The 20,619-nt window shown below is 41.8% G+C and overlaps 1 protein-coding gene across 1 annotated transcript; it reads right to left on the bottom strand.

Moving 5' to 3' along the window:
* Nucleotides 1-3,901: 3,901 nt before the first annotated feature.
* LOC116640637 (cytochrome c oxidase subunit 5A, mitochondrial) lies at nt 3,902-20,293 on the bottom strand. The gene is made up of 5 exons (XM_032417770.1): nt 20,065-20,293; nt 11,019-11,135; nt 9,446-9,567; nt 6,313-6,435; nt 3,902-4,068 (listed from the first exon to the last, which is right to left on the bottom strand). Exons 1-4 carry the CDS (start codon nt 20,168-20,170, stop codon nt 6,322-6,324), a joined length of 459 nt encoding a protein of 152 aa, XP_032273661.1. The 5' UTR covers nt 20,171-20,293; the 3' UTR covers nt 3,902-4,068; nt 6,313-6,321.
* Nucleotides 20,294-20,619: the final 326 nt, after the last annotated feature.

Here is a 20,619-nt window from a genome sequence, read left to right on the forward strand (position 1 = left end):
ATGAGAGGGGGGGAGGGTCAGAGGGAGAAGCAGACTCCCTGCCGAGCAGGGAGCCCGATGTGGGACTCGATCCCGGCACTCCAGGATCATGACCTGAGCTGAAGGCAGTCGCCCAACCAACTGAGCCACCCAGGCGCCCCCAACTTTCTTTACCACCATCTTTCCAATTACCCTCTTGTGACTTTTTTTTTTTCCTTAAGATTTTTGTCTGTCAGGGTGCCTGGGTGGCTCAGTTGGTTAAGCGACTGCCTTCGGCTCAGGTCATGATCCTGGAGTCCCTGGATCGAGTCCCGCATCGGGCTCCCTGCTCAGCGAGGAGCCTACTTCTCCCTCTAACCCTCCCCCCTCTCATGTACTCTCTCTCTTTCTCGCTCTCTCAAATAAATAATCTTTAAAAAAAAAAAGATTTTTGTCTGTCAGAGAGAGCAAGAGTGAGCAAGCATAAGCAGGGGGATCAGCAGGCAGAGTGAGAAACAGGCTCCCCGCTGAGCAAGGAGCCTATTGTGGGACTCGATCCCAGGACCCTGGGATCACGACCTGAGCCTAAGGCAGACACTTAACCAACTGAGCCACCCAGGTGTCCCAGGACTCAATTATCAGGACTCCTCCCTCCTGCCTCAATTTCCTAAAATCACTTCTTCACCACCTCTAATTCAGCCACAAGTTCATTATAAAAGTCATCACCCAAGCTGAAACACCCAAACCATGGAATATTATGCCCCCTTAAAAAGCAAGAGACAGGGCGCCTGGGTGGCTCAGTTGGTTAAGCGACTGCCTTCGGCTCAGGTCATGATCCTGGAGTCCTGGGATCGAGTCCCGCATCGGGCTCCCTGCTCTGCAGGGAGTCTGCTCCTCCCTCTGACCCTCCCCCCTCTCATGTGCTCTCTCTCTCTCATTCTCTCTCTCTCAAATAAATAAGTGAAATCTTTAAAAAAAAAAAAAAAGCAAGAGACAGATGTGTATTAATTGATATAGAAAACTGTCTACAATAGTATAGACCTAGCAAAGGGGAGATAAACAGGTTTGTAAAACAGCATGCAAAAGTATTACACATGCACAAAGGAGAAACATATGGAAAGATGGGTCATCAGAATACTAGTAGTGGTTCTAACTGGGTGGGGAATTTCAGGTGTTTTATTCTTGTACTTTCATTGTTTCATGAACGTGTATCATCTTTAAAATGAGAAAACCCAGGAGCACCTGGGTGGTTCAGTCAGTTAAGCATCCGCTCTTGATTTTTTGGCTTCGGTCATGATCTCAGGGTTGTGGGATCCAGCCCCATGTCAGCTCAGCACTGGGCCTGCTTGAGATTCTCTCTCCCTCACCCCGGACTTGTGTATTGTCTCTCGTGCTTTCCCTCCTCCCTCAAAAATAAATAAATAAACACATACATACATACACACACAAATAAAATAGAGAAAACCCAGTAAAGATATTTTTATTTTAAGGAAAAAAGACCACCACCAAAAATTCCTTAAAAAAAAAAAAAAAGTTTAAGACTTTATTGCAGTTGTGCCTAAATATACTTTGGAGATATTCCAAAATATTTATTTACAGATGAAATGACATGATACCTGAGATTTGATTCAAAATATTTGGAGGGGCGCCTGGGTGGCTCAGTTGGTTAAGCTGCTAACTCTTGATTTTGGCTCAGGTCATGATCTCAGGGTTTTGAGACTGAGCCCTCCATCGGGCTCTGCACTCAGCACGGAACCTGCTTGAAGATTCTTTCTCCCTCTGCTCCGCTTACCCTCTCTCTAATAAATAAACAGATCTTCAAAATATTTGGAGTGGCGGTAAATGAGGATATAGATGAAAAGTGTGGCCATGTACTAATAATTGCTGAAGTAGACCTGGGAGTACTACTCGTATCTTTGTAATGTTTGACATTTTCTATAAAAGTTACTCCTCTCTTTCCCTCTCAGTGTACCTGCTCCTGCAATTTCAGCCATTAGCCTACTTTACATTTGCCTCCAAATGGTCTTCCTTAGAAATCTCGCTTTTTGCTGTTTCAAACCTTAAATTCTTTAGTCTTAGGCTCTTTTCAGAACTCTAGGCCTATCCTACCCACTGATGCCTATAATTTGACAGGTCCAGAATCAAATGTAGTACTTTTTTTTTTTTTTTAAGATTTTAAGTAATCTCTACACCTAACTTGGGGCTCAAACTCACAACCCTGGGATCAAGAGTCATGTGCTCCACTAACTGAGCAGGCCAGGTGCCCCAAATGCAGTACTTTCTGAACCAAGCTCCTCTTTTTGCTGACTCCAATTGTCCCACAAATGGTACCATCACTGAAATCTGTAAAATGGCCCTAAGAGTTCTCATTCCCTCACTGATTTAGTAATTACACCTAAATAATGTGATTCTCAAAGTCATCTCTTCCCATTTCTATAGCTACCACCCTGATTTAAAATCCTTATTAAGTTATAATTACACCAGATAACTTCCTAAATTGTGATCCTAACTCCAATTTCTTCAGGCTCCAAATCGGTTTCTCCTATTTACTGCTCTATTATCAAGTACCTGGCACAACGCTTGGTATATAGTAGGTATTCAATAAACATGGCGTGAAAACCATCATAGCACTCATTTCTTACCCTTGTAGATAGTTGTAAATCTATGTTCCCTCCTCAGGCCCCTCCTATGATCTTAAGAGCAGCAACCATTTCCATCATTTTGCATTCCTCCTATAAGGTAAGAGCCCATGATACTGACATGGCCCTTTTTCAGCTAGTAATAGTAAATCCTTTAGATCTGGGGAATTGAAAAAGCAGATTTAAAGGTGATTATGTATGCACATAGGGGAACTATCCAAAAAAAAAAAAAAAAATCCCTCCTCCCCAGTGGCGCAAAGGCCAAACATGTCATATAAAAAATAAAACTACCTTTTAGATAAAGCTGTGGATAAACAAACACCCCCAATCCTTTAGGCTTCAACTTAAATGTCATTTCCTCTCTCACAGTACCCATATGTATGTTCACAGAACTTTAAAAATCTCTGCCATGATGTCCTTATATAGGTGATTCTTCTGTTTACATCCCCCCACCCCATCTCTAGGATTTGGGAGGCAGACCTACGATGATGTCATCTCTAGGGGGAAGCAACCTGAAGAGAATCTGGAGGAAAACAGAGCAGTGTGAATGGGACATTGTATTACATGGAATGAGGAGGGAAAAGAGCTGCCTACAGAGGGGTCAAACCTAAGAACCATACCTATCAGCTACATAATTGAATAAACGTATGTGGCTGTTTTAGTTTATTTACATTTCTACTTCTTAAAAAAGGGGAGGAAGACTTTTTGGTAGGGAACCAGTCTTTAATAAAAGGTTATTTGTGTTGATACCTTACCAAAACTGATTTTACTAACATTTCCTTACTTCGCTTTAAGAGAAAAGACATCTAAACCTCAACCTAATATTAATCCTATTTCCTGACGCTGCAGTCTGAATGACTATACTAGAAGTCACTCAGACCTGGAACCTCTTTCTCCAACAGCTGGTCTCCAATAATATGGGACTCCTAAACTAAGATGGGATTTGTGTATTCTATTAATTCTCTCAAGAAGTAAACCCATTTCTTTAGTTCTTGAAGCACTGAAAATCTATCATATAGATTTTCATATATCAAATACATCAGTATTTGATGTCCAAGGCTAATACTGCACTGCTAGAGAAGAACAGGTAGGGAAGGAAAAGGTCACTAAGAGAGAAGCTGGTACCACATAGCACATCCTCAAGACTATCTCAATAACCACTTTTAAATTTATTTCATGTGAGATGGTTTCCAGAGAATTAAGGCAGTTTTCTCAGCACATAGTGGCAACAAAACCATGAAATCAATGGCTCTATGAGGGCTCATTTTCTGCTTTTCAAAGCAAACACATGGAACAATACCTAATTTCAGTTCAAACTCATTTCCCTTTTATTCAAGTCCAAGTTACCATTACATGGTTTGGTACTCAATAAAGGAAAACTTGTTCAAATAAAGTAATATGTTATCATCAGTATTTCCAGGTGATTGTTTACAATCAAGTAGCATTATGAATAAATCCTTGAGAAGCCCATCTGTAAGAGAAAACATGAAGAATTAGCCAGAAAATAAAGGAAAGGTAGAAATCTTATTAAGAATAACCTTCTTTACAGCAACAGCCCAGAGAAATCACTGCCTCTGTGTAGCCTTTTCTGTTCTGACTTAATCCTGCCTATAGCTAACTCACAAGGGTAGCTCTGCGTCTTTTTTGTTGTTTATATGCCTAGTACTTACTGGGGTGGTCCTCTTTTCCAATCATAAAAGTGCTGGGGAGTTGCCCTTTAAAAATTTTTTTTTTAAAGAAATACGTCATCGCAGCTAGAATATATCCTAGGTAACAAAGATCTTCTGGACTCCTTGGAATACTACTTGATAAAATAAAAATTAAGCTGAAGTGTTTATAGATATCCTTGTAAGAGTCCACTAAGAAATATGAACCACACACAAGAGCTTCAAAAATATAAGGAGGAAATCTTCTATTCTGAATGCCTAGTTTTCTCACAGAAATCATTAGTACACACATTAAAAAAAACCTTTCATGTATTACGAAGATGAGCTAAATGACTTCAGGGAGGTGGTGGTGGTATGGGGGTGGACAAAGATAAAATCAAGACTCCTGCTCCAGAGCAATCTTTAACCAGGCTCACTGGACCTTTATCTTGTGAGGGATCTGCTATCAGCTCCTTCAATAATTTTGGGTGCACTTTTTTTTAAAAAAATTTTATTTTATTATGTTAACCACCATACATTACATCATTAGTTTTTGATGTAGTGTTCCATGATTCATTGTTTGCGTATAACACCCAGTGCTCCATTCAATACGTGCCCTCGTTAATACCGATCACCAGGCTAACCCATCCCCCCACCCCCCTCCCCTCTAGAACCCTCAGTTTGTTTCTCAGAGTCCACAGTCTCTCATGGTTCGTCTCCCCCTCCAATTTCCCCTTCTTCATTTTTCCCTTCCTAATATCTTCTTCTTCTTTTTTTAACATATAATGTATTATTTGTTTCAGAGGTACAGGTCTGTGATTCATCAGTCTTACACAATTCACAGCGCTCACCGTAGCACATACCCTCCCCAACGTCCATCACCCAGCTACCCCATTGAGTGCACTTTTATTGAAACCTTTATAAGATAGTTTAGTTCCACTATTTTAAAAATGAATTTCCTCTTACTCTTAGGAAGCAAATCCTCTAAGCCTCATTGTTTAACACTGAGAAATGAATATAGCCTTAGTAAATGCCTACACAGGATGTGTGGCATAGTAAGAGCAATGGACTCTGGGCTGGACTGCCTGGCTTTAAGTGTGGGTTCCAGTACTAGCTATATGACCTTGGACAAGGTGCCTCAGTTTCCTCATTAATAAAATATTAAAATGGGAATAATTATAATAATAGTAACTACCTCAAGGCATGGTTTATGAGGGTTAAATGATTTATAGAGCACTTAAAACAGTGCCTGACATAGAAAGAGTTATATACGCTATATGTCTTTAAATAAAATAAAAACAAGTCACTGCTTACATATTTTCTGTTTTACAAAGGATTCTCGGGGCGCCTGGGTGGCTCAGTCGTTAGGCATCTGCCTTCGGCTCAGGTCATGATCCTGGAATCCCGGGATCGAGTCCCACATCGGGCTCCCTGCTCAGCAGGGAGTCTGCTTCTCCCTCTGACCCTCTTCCCTCTCCTGCTCTCTATCTCTCATTCTCTCTCTCAAATAAATAAATAAATAAAAATATATATAAAATCTAAAAAAATACAAAGGATTCTCTGCACACTCCTCACTACCTAGAAAGTCTTGTGGCTGGTTCTATTACCTGCGTTCCCACAGAGAACAGGTATCAAATAAGTTTTTATTATCAGTGAACATTTATTGACTGTTAAATTCTAACGTGGGCACACAAAAATGAATGCATCAAATTAATAAAACCCTGTTAAAATAAACAGATGTATAAAAGCTTATGTGATGAACACCTTGTATGCAGTGGACTACCTTTAGTTTGGGTGAGGTAAAAGGGATGGAATTTTATGTTTGAAATATTTAATATAGATTTTTAAATAAGGAGGCTTCCTCTTGCCTTTACACCAGTAAGAGAACAGTTATAACTAGAAATGACAATTCTAGTTCCTTAAACTTACCATCATTAGTACTCTCTAAATCTTTATGTTCATGGCCTCTAAGGAGGCCATTAAAAGGTCTTACTCTGAGAAATTGAAATGTCATTTACTCCCCACTCTCTGGATTCATTTCCTGCCTTATTCAGTGGTAAGTTGCTTACCCATGGGGTTTATACTTTGTCAAGGCCCAGTTCCTCTGGAGTGGAGATTCCCAGTTCATTTAAAGTTGGTCTAAGTTCTTGGATGACATAAGGGTAGATTTCCTTATGAGGTCCTGCTTTGTCCTGATGGCAAAGAAAATATTGACATTTAGCTCTCTGAAAAGCTGTCTCTATTAAAAAAATGAACTTGAGAATGCTTTTAATTACATATGCAGAGGTTAGTAGCAGAACACGTCACCTACTTTTAACATATTAGTTCAACAAACAGAACAACTTATGTAGGCACTATTCAAAGTAGGTTTTTAGGCACCTCGAGAATAACTAAGACCGTTAGATTAAATCCAAAAAAAAAACCAAACCAAACCAAACCAAAACATTTTAAAACCTCAAGTTACTAGAAAAGGTGGTGATGACAGAATTTTGTGAAGATAATTAAACATGCCCAGCAGCAACAGGAATAATTAAGTTAACACAAGAAAAGTTTTTAAATCTGCTTCCAATTTGAGATCATAACTGAATTAAGTACTGGTGCTGAATGGATTGATAGCCTACAGAACCCTTAATTATCTTACCCACTGTAGATAAAGTAATGTCACACTTTCCCTCTTACAGACTTGAATTTCTTTCTTATAGACCATGTCCCTTTGTGGAGAGCTATACTTGAAGAATACTTATTCCCAGGGCAAAAGAGTTTTTTTTTTTTTTTTTAATTTTTTTTATTCTTATGTTAATCCCCATACATTACATCATTAGTTTTAGATATAGTGTTCCATGATTCATTGTTTGTGCATAACACCCAGTGCTCCATGCAGAACGTGCCCTCCTCAATACCCATCACCAGGCTAACCCATCCTCCCACCCCCCTCCCCTCTAGAACCCTCAGTTTGTTTTTCAGAGTCCATCGTCTCTCATGGTTCTTCAGGGCAAAAGAGTTTTGACAAATACTCACCATAATAATATAATTATACCTATATTTTCACAAGCTTCCTCAGGGACAAATATTAAAAAGTCAAATGGGGGCCCCTGGGTAGCTCAGTCAGTTAAGCGCCTACCTTTGGCTCAGGTCGCAATCCCAGGGCTCTGGGATCAAGCCCCGTGTCAGGCTCCCTGCTCAGCAAGGAGTCTGCTTCTTCTTCTCCCTCTGCTTCTCCCACCCCTACTCGTGCCTCTCTCTCTCTCTCAAATAAATAAGTGAAATCTAAAAAAGTCAAATGGACTAAGAGAGTGCCAAGCTGCTATTCTTCTGCCTTTAACAAATTCTAGGTCTCTTTAATTGCATTTTTTTAAATAAAGATTTTATTTATTTGGCAGAGAGAGAGACAGCGAGAGAGAGAGAACACAAGCAGGGGGAGTGGGAGAGGGAGAAGCAGGCTTCCCGCTGAGCAGGAAGCCTGAAGCGGGGCTCGATCCCACGACCCTGAGATTATGACCTGAGCTGAAATCAAGAGTCAGACGCTCAACCAACTGAGCCACCCAGGCACCCCTTAATTGTATTGTTTTAAATTATAAAATTGTTTAAAATGCAATGTATTCATTTTTCATTACAGAAAAACCAGGAACCATAATCAAAAGAGGAGGATAAGTATATATCCTCCTACATTTTCATCTATGTATTTTTTTTAAATGATTAGTTTTAATAAACCAAGACTTTTTTTTTCTTTTTTTAAGATTTTACTTATTTATTTGTCAGAGAGAGAGAGAGCAAAGATTGCAATTGCAATGCACATTTCCTACAGCTATAAGAACTAATTTTAGGTATTTTAACAAGCAGGGGGAGCAGCAGGGGGAGGGAGAAGCAGGCTCCCCGCTGAGCAGGGAGCCCAACGCGGGGCTCGATTCCAGGACCCTGGGATCATGACCTGAGCCGAAGGCAGCCGGTTAACTGACTGAGCCACCCAGGCATCCCTCATCTATGTATTTTTTTTTTTTTTAATAAAATGGGGTCACACCATAAAAATCGTTTCGTAATTTTCTTCAGTTAATATAGTATGAATTGTTGGGGCGCCTGCCAGTTCAGTCGGTAGAGTATGTGATTTTTTTTTTTTTAAAGATTTTATTTATTTATTTGACACAGAGAGACACAGCAAGAGAGGGAACACAAGCAGGGGAAGTGGGAGAGGGAGAAGCAGTCTTCCCGCAGAGCAGGGAGCTTGATGCGGGGCTCAATCCCAGAACCCTGTGATCATGACCTGAGCCGAAGGCAGATGCTTAACAACTGAGCCACCCAGGCGCCCCGGAGTGTGTGATTCTTGATCACAGGGTCCTGAGTTTGAGCTCCACATTGAGTGTGGAGCCTACTTAAAATTTAAAATAATAATAATAATAATAATAATACACTATGAATTGTTTAATGTTGAATACATTTCCACAACATTAATAGATAACCTCTTCTGGGAAGTCCCATCTTTCTTAAACCACTAACAACATTTAACTTCATACACAAAGAGCACAAATAACCTTTGTACATCCTTAATTATTTCCTTAAGATAAACTCTCAAATGGAATTGCTGAACAAAGGGGTATCAAGCAAAAAAAAAAAAAAAAAAATTTTTTTTTTAAGATTTATTCATTTGACAGAGAGAGACACAGCAAGAGAGGGAACACAAGCAGAGGGAGTGGGAGAGGGAGAAGCAGGCTTCCTGCCGAACAGGGAGCCCGATGTGGGGCTCAATCCCAGGACCCTGGGACCATGACCCGAGCCGAAGGCAGACGCTTAATGACTGAGCCACCCAGGTGCCTCTCAAGCAAAAAATTTTTAAAAGATTTTATTTATTTATTTGCCAGAGAGAGAGGGATAGAGCAAGCACGAGCAGGGGGAGTGGCAGAGGGAGAGGGAGAAGCGGACTCCTTGCTGAGCAGGGAGCCCAACTCAGGGCTAGAGCTGAAGGCAGATGCTTAACCGGCTGAGCCACAGGTTGAGGGCCTTGAGGCACCCCTCAAGCATGATTTTTTAAAACCTTGCATAAATTCTGCCAAACTGCTCTCCAGAAAGATTGCAATTGCAATGCACATTTCCTACAGCTATAAGAACTAATTTTAGGTATTTTAACAAATTCAAAAACACAGGATATGCTGATACCTAACAACAGCCCACCCACATCTGGAACAACTTTAGCAGTGATATTTCACTGACCTTAACAACCTCTAGGATGCGAACTGCACTAGCAAAATCATTTAACCGTCTGCATGCCCGTAAAGCAGCATCAATGATTTTGGGTTCTGGAACCAGATCATAGCCAACGAGCGTGTTCATCCCTGTCAAAATAAAGAGGAGCCATATCAACCTGGAATATCCTCATATAAACTACAATTTAATTATCTACATTTTTACTGAATCATAGACATTTGATCTTGTCTGTCTGAACCTCTATTCTCTTGTCTATAAAATTAAATAAGAGAATCTACTTTTAACAAATTCTAGACAGTAAGATCATAGTGGATCTTCCACAGTGAACTAGTGGAAAGAACTATGCAGTAGCATGCAGATTGAAGATAAACAAAACAAAAAACCCCAAAAAACAAAAAGAAAAAAACCACAAGAGTTTTCTTAAATGCTAATACTATTTTCGTATTAGCTGGCTTCTTTTCAAACAAGAGGGTCATTTTCAACTCATATCCTTAACCCTTAGCACAATGTACATACTTTGGTTGCTTTAAAATAGATTTGATTGGAAAATAATCTAAAAACAACCCGAGAAATGCTTAAGGAGAGTTAATGAAGCCCAAATGAGGACATTACGGAGATATAGAGAAGCATTAGTGCACATTCAACCAGAAAATGACTGGGCATGATTCCTTTCAGCTCTGCACAAAATGACACATCATAAAATTTAAGATTCTCTTAACGGGAATGCAGAATTACTGTTCTTTTCATTACTGCTACTCAAGATTATTCAGTAAGAATTTTCCTGGTTGAGGCAAAATAAGAGTCATTATTATATTACTGCAGATGAGTCTGAAGCACTTAGGTGTCCTGCTTTTAGTTATTTTAATATAAACAAAAGACACAGTGACTACTATGCTAGAATATAGTCAGAGACTGAACTCCTGGTCTGAGACAAATTACATACACTTAAAATTAGTTATCTACTTGACTAATAGACTGGTTATCATTAATGTTACCTACTCATGTTCAGTGCACATCTGCAAATTAGGAAAAATGACTTCTAGGTTACTTAGACTGAACACTAATTCAGGGCAAGACAAATCATAATTAGAATAAAAATAACAAAAAACCCAAACTAATACCAAGAGTTGGGGGGAGAACCAAATGACTACTTGCTTAACTTATCTAAAAGGTACAAAACTGTTAACTCTTGCTCATATTGATCTATCATTATAGCAGTGGTTTTAAATAGGGTGATTTTGTCCCCCAGCAGACATTTTTGGTTGTCACACCGGGGGTCGGGGTGGGGTGAGATGGTGGTTTGCACCTAGTAGGTTGAAGCCAAGGATGCAGCTAAACATCCTACAATGCAAAGGACAGCCCTGCAACAAAGAATTATCTGGCCCAAAAAGTCAATTGTGCCTGCTTTATAAGAAACACTATGAAGGCTACAAACTTTCCCAACTGCAAGTTGCATGACAATACCTAGTTTACATGAGGCATATTTTCAAAATAGCTGCTTTCAACACAGTAGTGAAAGACTACAAAGTAGTTGCCAATTCTATGCCAAAGTAGACAAATATGCCTATGTTCCAATTACCTTTACGCAATTCCCAGGCATCAATATCTGGCTTGTTGAAGTATGTCACCCAGCGAGCATCAAACTCCTCATCTGTCTCATGTGACCCATGGGAGTAGCAGCGAAGTGACTGGACAGCTACAATGAAGAAAGAACAATGTCTTCAATGTACAGGAAGAAATAATACTTGACATATCCTGTCAATACATTAAGGTTATTTGTTTGCTCTTTTTAAATTGTGTTAAAATATGTACAACATCAAATTTACCATCTTAACCACTTTTAAGTGTACAGCTCAGGGGTGTTAAATATATTCAATGCATTAAATTCTGAATCAACTATATATATCATGGTAGGAAAATTACTCAGCAAGTCAAGTAAAACAAATCTTATGTATTGATATGAAAAAAATCTTAAAAACGAAGCAAAGAAAAGCAAGTAGAACAAAAAGTACTACGCATTTTTTTTTTTTTAAGATTTTATTTATTTATTTGTCAGAGAGAGAGAGCACAAGCAGGGGGAGTGGCAGGCAGAGGGAGAAGCAGGCTCCTTGCTGAGCAAGGAGCCCAATGCGGCACTTAGGGGGGCCTGGGTGGCTCACTCGGTTAAGCGTCTGCCTTCGGCTCAGGTCGTGATCCCAGGGTCCTGGGATTGAGCCCCGTGTCGGGCTCCCTGCTCAGCAGGAAGCCTGCTTCTCCCTCCCCCACTCCCCCTGCTTGTGTTCCTGTTCTCGCTATCTCTGTCAAATAAATAAGTAAAATATTTAATAAATAAATAAATGAATGAATGAATAAAATCTTAAAAAAAAAAAAAAAAGGAGCCTGATGCAGGAGTCGATCCCAGGACCCTGTGATCATGACCTGAGCTAAAGAGATGCTTAATCGTAATGATGTAATGTATGGGGATTAACATAACAATAAAAAATTAAAAAAAAAAAAAAAGAGATGCTTAATCGACTGAGCCACCCAGGCATCCCATTATGTATGTATGTTCACTTTTTCCCCCTAATGTGTAATGTAGCTTCAAATTATTAAAAGTGGTCATCTTTGGAAGGAAAAACTATTTCTTTATATACTTCCATAATGTCTGAATTTTTATGATAAGCACAGTATTAATTCCTAGTTTTAAAAAAAAATGCCCATTCCAGTTCTTAAGCAAATTTATAAGATGTATTTTTGATAAATTAAAATGAAATCTTATGCTCGCCATTAAATTATATTCCAAAATAAATTACACAACTTGACAAAGCAACAGTAATTTATTTATTTATTTATTTTTTTTTTTTTTAAAGATTTTATTTATTTATTTGACAGAGAGAGACACAGCGAGAGAGGGAACACAAGCAGGGGGAGTGGGAGAGGGAGAAGCAGGCCTCCTGCGGAGCAGGGAGCCCGATGCGGGGCTCGATCCCAGGACCCTGAGATCATGACCTGAGCTGAAGGCAGACGCTTAACGACTGAGCCACCCAGGCGCCCCAAAGCAACAGTAATTTAAAAAATTGTTTGCAATTTTTTATCAGAATTGCAAATTCTGATAAATCCCCTGAGGAAACATACCCTCTCACTTACACCCGATGGAAAAAAACTGCTCTGTAAGATACCTAAGAAGTGATAGTTTTAAATATAACATTATATATAAACAACAACAACACAGGACACACTGGGGAAAGGACAGTCTAATAAATGGTGTTGGGAAAACTGGACAACTACATGAAAAAGAATGAAATGGGACCACTTTCTTACACCATACACAAAAATAAACTCAAATGGAATAAAAACCCAAATGTAAGACTGGAAACCATAAAATTCCTAGAAGAAAACATAGGCAATAAGTTCTTGGACATCAATCTGAGCAATATTTTTTTGGACCTGTCTCCTCAGAGAAGGGCAACAAAAGCAAAGGTAAACAAATGGGATTGTATAAAACTAAAAAGCTTTTGCACAGTGAAGGAAACCATCAACAAAAGGAAAAGGCGGGGTGCCTGGCTGGCTCAGTCGTTAAGCGTCTGCCTTCGGCTCTGGTCATGGGATCGGCTCGGGTCATGGGATAGAGCCCCTCGTTGGGCTCCCTGCTCAGTGGGAAGCCTGCTTCTCCCCCTCTCACTCCCCCTGCTTGTGTTTCCTCTCTTGCTGTGTCTCTGTCAAATGAATAAATAAAATCTTAAAAAAAAGAAAAAGGAAAAGACAACCTACTGAATGGGGGAAAATATCTGCAAATGATAAAACTGGTAAGGGTTTAATATCCAAAATATATAAAGAACTCACACAACTCAGTATCAAAAGAGCAATCCAATTAAAAATGGGCAGAGGACCTGAATAGACATTTCTCCAAAGAAGATATACAAATGGCCAACAGACACATGAAAAGATGCTCAACATCACTAACCATCAAGGAAATGCATATCAAAATCACTATGAGATATTACCTTATACCTGTCAGAATGGCTATTATCAAAAAGGCAAGAAATAACAAGTGTTGGTGAGGATGTGGCGAAAAGGGAACCCTTGTGCACTGTTGGTGGGAATGCAAACTGGTGCACCCACTATGCAAACAGTATGGAGGTTCCTCAAAATATTAAAAACAGAACTTCCAGGGGCGCCTGGGTGGCTCAGTCGTTAAGCGTCTGCCTTCGGCTCAGGTCATGATCCCAGGGTCCTGGGATCGAGCCCCACATCGGGCTCCCTGCTCAGCGGGAAGCCTGCTTCTCCCTCTCCCACTCCCCCTGCTTGTGTTCCCTCTCTCGCTGTGTCTCTCTCTGTCAAATAAATAAATAAAATTAAAAAAAAAACAACAAAAAAAACAGAACTTCCATATGATCCAACAATTTCACTTCTGGGTATTTACCCAGAGAAAACAGGGCGCCTGGGTGGCTCAGTTGGTTAAGCAACTGCCTTCGGCTTAGGTCATGATCCTCGAGTCCCAGGATCGAGTCCTGCATCGGGCTCCCTGCTCAGCAGGGAGTCTGCTTCTCCCTCTGACCCTCCCCCCTCTCATGTGCTCTCTCTCTCAAATAAATAAATAAAATCTTTAAAAAAAAAAAAAGAAAACAAAAAACACTAATTCAAAAAGATACACGCACCTCTATGTTCATCGCAGCTTTATCTACAATAGCCAAAACGTGGAAGCAAACTAAGTGTCCATAAATAGATAAATGGATAAAGAAGATGTGGTATGTATATATACAATGGAATACTACTTAGCCATAAAAAAGAATGAAATCTTGCCATTTATGACAACATGGATGGACCTAGAGTATTAGGGTAAGTGAAATGAGCCAGAGAAAGACAAATACCATATGGATTTCACTTGTATATGGAATCTAAAAGATAAACAAACAAAACAAAAAGAGACTCAGATACAGAGAACAATCTGGTGATTGCCAGAGGGAAGGGAGCGTGGGGGGTGCGCAAATAGGGATTAAAAAAAAAAAAGAAAAACAGGACACATTTAGAATTCTGCTCCCTATATGGGGCGGCTGGGTGGCTCACTTGGTTGAACATCTGACTCATGATTTCAGCTCAGGTCATGATCTCAGGGTCCTGGGATGGAGCCCTGAATCCCCTGAGTCCTGTGACCCATGTCTGGCTCCAAGCTCAGCAGGGAGTTGGCTTGAGATTCTCTCCGATTCTCTCCCTCTGCCCCTTCCCCACTCGTGCTCTCTCAAATAAAGAAATAAATCTTTTTTTTTTTTAAGATTTTATTTATTTGTCAGAGAGAAAGAGCGCGCACACAAGCAGGGGGGAGTGGCAGGCAGAAGGAGAGGGAGAAGCAGACTCCCCGCTGAGCAAGGAGCCCAATGCAGGACTTGATCCCAGGATCCTGGGAGGGAGGGGAGGGGGGGGAGGAAGGGGAAGGGGGAAAAGGAGGGGGAGGGCAGGGGGAGAGGGAGGAGGAGAAGAAGGAGTCGCATGCCCTACAGACTGTGCCAGCCTGGGACCCTACCCTATACATCCTTAATGCAATAACTGACAGGAGAAAGAGCAGAGAAAAAAGAAAGAAAACAGAAAAAGATGAAAAGGTGAAAGACTAGCAATTCTGGAAATGGACTGTTACTGCTACATCAAGTGGAAAGATTCTCATTTAAATTACCATTTGAGCCTGGAGCCAAATACCTGCCATTAAGTCACAGAGGACCACAACACAAGTTCCAATCTTCCCAGAGACATAAATTATCTCCATCATCCAAGCCCAGAATGAAGAAGAACATGTGTATGAATGGGCTGGAATTGGCCATGCTTTAATTTCTATGACAAGAAAAAATAATGTATCTCTAGACTTCAATGTCTTTTGTAAGTACAAACATTTAATCAAAAGTATGTGGATATTTAATAATGCTTACAAGACTAATATTCACATTTAATATATCAGAAAGTACAGGTCACAACAACCTTCCAACCCACTGTTACCAAAAATTTATAAGCTACCTTTTTCAAAAACTAAAATTATCCTTAGCTTAGGGGTAGGTGGTTGGCTCAGTAGGAAGAGCATGTGACTCTCTGATCTCAGGGACATGAGTTCGAGCCCCACATTGAGTGTAGAGATAAGTAAATAATTTTTTTAGAATACTTAAAGCACAGTATAAAATGTTATCACTTTTTTTTTTTTAAGATTTTATTTATTTGACAGAGAGATAGAGAGAACAAGCAGGCAGAGAGGCAGGCAGTGGGAGAGGGAGAAGCAGGCTCCCCACTGAGCAGGGAGCCCCACGCAAGGCTCGATCCCAGGACCCTGGGATCATGACCCGAGCCAAAGGCAGCCGCTTAACTGACTGAGCCACCCAGGCGCCCCGTTATAATCACTTTTGAAGACTGTTTAGTGCTTTTCTTTTTTTTTCCTAAAGATTTTATTTATTTGTCAGAGAGAGAGAGAGAGCATAAGCAGGGGGAGCGGCAGGCAGAGGGAAAAGCAGGCTCCTGCGGGGCTCGATCCCAGGACCCTGGGATCAATCTGCTGAGCCACCCAGGCATCCCTTTACTGCTTTCTTATCAAGTTAAACACACACCTACCATACCGCCCAATAAATCCACTTCTAAGTGTTTACCCAAGAAAAATGAAATAATATGTATTCCTTCCCCAGAGGTAATTATTACATGTACCTTTTCTACTACCCAGAAAAGTGTTTAATACCCATTTCCTTTAGCTTACTGCTGGGCATGATTTCACTAGATGACTAGCAGCTTTGTTTTGTTTTCTAACCAAAGATAAAGATGACCAGCAACTACAAAATCCTAGGCAAGGAGAATGACGGGTCACCTTCAATAATTTGTTCACTTTCCTTCTGGAAGTCCCAAATTACAAACTGGTTCTATTACCATAAAAACTTTTATGAAACAACTATTTATAATACCAAGCATGCACTGGGAACATACATCCCCCTTCCAGCATGGCAAAATCAGACTCTCCCACATGGTTTAATTGTATTACTAACGGTGGCGCCGGGGTGGCTCAGTTGTTAAGCGTCTGCCTTCAGCTCAGGTCATGATCCCAGGGTCCTGGGATCGAGCCCCACATCGGGCTCCCTGCTCCGCGGGAAGCCTGCTTCTCCCTCTCCCACTTCCCCTGCTTGTGTTCCCTCTCTCACTGTGTCTCTCTCTGTCAAATAAATAAACAAAATCATAAAAATAAAAAAATTGTATTACTAACTTCAGTAAGGGGTAGGAGTAGGATCTATTCTCCTAGCTGTGCACATGCCTATCATATATTTAACATTTTGATTTTTAGGTGAACTATATAGGCATTCTCTTTCTCCCCTACCAACCCAACTTAGCATTTTCACTTAGGTCCGAGGTTTGCAAGGCAAAGTATTTTGAAAACAACAACTCAGTGCTTTCATACAACCTGAAGGTTCCAGAGTAGGGAAAGAGAAGTGTGTGAAAAGGGACATTTCTATAAACTCAATCTAAAAGCTCTTTCTAACACTACTTTTTGGTATTCAGTTAAGCACGCTGTTAAAAAAAAACAAAACAAAAGGGGTGCCTGGCTGGCTCAGTCAGTTAAGTGTCTGCCTTCGGCTCAGGTCATGATTGCAGGGTCCTGAGATCGAGCCCCCCATCAGGCTCCCTGCTCAGCAGAAAGCCTGCTTCTCCCTCTCCCTCTGCCCCTCCCCCCTGCTCATGCTCTCTCTCACAAATAAACAAATAAAATCTTTTTTTTTTTTTTTTAAGATTTTATTTATTTATCTGACAGAGAGAGACACAGCGAGAAGGAACACAAGCAGGGGGAGTGGGAGAGGGAGAAGCAGGCTTCCCACGGAACAGGGAGCCTGATGCGGGGCTCGATCCCAGGACCCTGGGATCATGACCTGAGCCGAAGGCAGACAGCTAATGACTGAGCCACCCAGGCATCCCCCAAAAATAAAATCTTTAAAAACAACAACAAACAAACAAAAACCTAACATTCTTAGAAAAATTAATCCCTTTAGTTTAAATTTAGTTAAATCAGATAGCTTTCCACTTAATAACTAATCAGCTCGGATAAAGCCCCCCAAATGAACATTTTGGTGTTGGTAATTCTAGGAGAAAGGGAAAGAAATGAATAATGCAGAGGGCACATGAACAAGCTCAAAGGAAGGATGGCTGAAGTGCAAGCCTGAAGAGCAGCCATGGACTTTGGGGCCCAAAGTCTGGAAATCTAGAAGTATAGGAGTAGTGCAGAAAAGAAGGTTGGAAGGTGATTAGAAAGTGCTACCTAAATTCAGCCCTATGGCAAGAAAGGGAAAGAGGGAACTTCTCCCATTCTTCCTGGGTTATCAGGGTTAGGATGTAGGCGCCAGGATTGTTTAAGTTTTAAGGGTTGACTAAAGAATTTAACCACTATTTTAAAATATTTTACATCAGCAGTTATTGGAAAACAATGTTTCAAGTTGGAGGCTTCTGGAATTTGGGTTGTCACTTAACTAGAGCCAACTTGAGGCCCCTCAAGTTAACCCCTCCAGAGTTCTCCCTGTCTTTTTTTAAAGATTTTGTTTATTTATTTGACAGAAAGAAAGAGAGCACAAGCAGGGGGAACAGCAGGCAGAGGGAGAAGCAGGCTCCCCGCTGAGCAGGGAGCCTGATTCGGGACTTGATCACAGGGATCATGACCTGAGCTGAAGGCAGACGCTTAACCAGCTGAACCACCCAGGTGCCCCTCAAAGCTCTCTTTCAAGGATACTCATTTGGCCTTGAATAGCCTCATCCAAAAAATTTTATTCTTTTTGACTTTCAATTTATAAAACCTGTTCAGTTTTATACGGATAACAAATCCTAACCTGTAATTTGCAAAAATGAAATCTATAATTTCATATATATATATAATAGATAAATTATATATAGTATAATATATATATATTAAATATATACTATAATAAAGCAAATACATATATAAACATTTGTGCCAGGCAAGATGCTAAGAGTTACATTATTTCATTTAAGCCTCACAACTACCAAAGATCCTGATTTTAGAGATAAGGCAACTGAGTTTTAGTGTTAATTAACATGTCCAAGGTCACACAACTAGAAAGTAGCTGACATAAACGTAACCAACACTACCTCCTTGTAGCAAATATTTACGTCTATGGTACAAACACCTGAAATAAAGATTTTTGTTTATAAATTATACCCAAGAGTGGGAATAGAACACCTAGGAGATAAACCAACATGTTCAAACTCATTAAGAGGAATCCCCTTAATCTACAGTGTGCCAAAATTCTCTGCCTTTTCCCCAGCCTGCCACAAAATGTAGCAATGCTTTTGAAGAGGTCAGAAGAAAACTCCCCAAAAGGTATCTATATGAAAAAATTGTAGTACTTTAGCATTTTAGATAAGGAAAAAAACAAAAAAACATAAAATTTGACAAACATCAGGATGGCCCAAAAATAACTAAAGCTAAGAAACTGAAAATAGTTCCACCACTAGTAAAGGAATCAGTCTCCCAAGACTGGCCTCAATTTCCTCCTTTATAAAATAAGACCGTCTTCACGAAGGGCATGCCAGCCTTATTGTTCTACGATAAATGAATGAAGAGAAACACATTTCTTAGGTTCTGAAGGGTCTAGTTACAACACTCAAGAGACAAGAGAACAACCTTATTTTGAGTTTGCGTTCATACGTTTTAAATCTGCATGCTTAGGGCCTAAATTTCACATTGCAGCATATACTACCATCATGGACCAAGATCAAAGTGCAGTTACACTAACTAAAGGTACAGTGCTGGAAACAAAATCTCCCCAAACACACAGGGGGAAGGCACAGTAAGAAAGAGGAAGCAGCAGCACAACTCATACTCCAGCAGTCAGGTTTCTGACCGGAAGCAAAAAATAAAATAAAATAAAGCTTCCCTTAGGTCTGTAGAACCCAGTATTCCTAAGTGTGTGGGACCCAATTTTCGGAAGTTATATTCTTATTCTAAGACCTATCAATATTCAGGCTCTCTTCCAGACCTCAGGAAACAATCATACATGGAGATCTATCGTAAAAATGGAAGGATTGGAACGTGGCACAGCAGTCTCTAAAACGACAGAACGATCGGTCTTTGAAGGTGACATACAAAACGCTGAGAAAGGCCTGATAAAAAAGTATACTGTGTCCCACAAGGAACCATTTGGTGTCCGCAGAAGACACTATGGGTGTCCAGGTCTCCGGAAGGGCCACCCCTGCCCCTACACCGATCGCGACGCGCCGGGCGGCTCAATGTCACCTTCGCCGACGCGCTGTAGGCCGGCGGCGGACACTCCCAGTCAGGTTGCTGCAGGGGTCAGCGCCGGGGCACGGTCACGGCCCGGGGACCGAAGGGGGTCCAGTGGGCGCGGGAGGCGCGCTGCGCCCCTTCCCTGGGGCCCACAGCAGGTCCACACCTGATCGGTCCGCGGTGCCCGCACCAGGAAGCCGCTGGCGGAGGACCCGGGGGCCGCGTCTTCGAGTCCCCCATAAGTGGAGGTGGCGGGGAGGGCGGCCGGCGGTCACCAGGTTCGTCCGCCCGCCCGCAGGGCAGGGGCTAGGCCGCGGGGCAAGCCTGCCCTCGAGTGGCGGCGGGGGACCAGGTCACCGCAAGGACACGCGGGCGCTAGCAGTGGCGGCGGGGGCCTTACCGGCGGCGGGGCCGGGGACCGGGGTTGAGTACAGGAGGCCTCGAGGGCTGGCACGGGCGGCTGCGGCTGTGGCTACAGCGCAACGGCGGAGAGCGGCGCCGAGCATGACGGCGATGGCTGTGCGCAGTCCAAGGCTGAAGAGAAGCCGGGTGTGAACTCACGGGCCGCTCCGGAGCTCGCGGGGGCCGGACTCACGCATCGACGCACGGCGGGCGGAGCGTGAGGTCCCGCCCACTGCGGCGCTCGCGCCTTGGCGGGCGTGGGCACCACGCGGACGCTGGCGGGCTACGGCGGCGCGCTAAGGACAAACCATTTCCACGCTGTGCCCGCCCCACCCCGTCCCGCCCCACCCAGTGTCTGGTTGAGGCCTCCGTGGAGCCGGGGTGTAAAGTCAGTGAACTTCCCCGCGGGGCACGGTATAGTGGTTCAAGTCCGGCTCGAGAAACGATTCCATCAACCCAAGATGGGAGGAATAAGGGGCTCCTGGCGGGCTCAGTCGGTAAAGCAGGCGACCGTTGATCTCGGGGTTGGAGCCCCACCTTGGTCTTAGAGATT

Source organism: Phoca vitulina, unplaced genomic scaffold (assembly GCF_004348235.1).
Source record: "Phoca vitulina isolate PV1807 unplaced genomic scaffold, GSC_HSeal_1.0 scaffold20, whole genome shotgun sequence".
In the NCBI taxonomy this organism is placed as follows: Eukaryota; Metazoa; Chordata; class Mammalia; order Carnivora; family Phocidae; genus Phoca; species Phoca vitulina.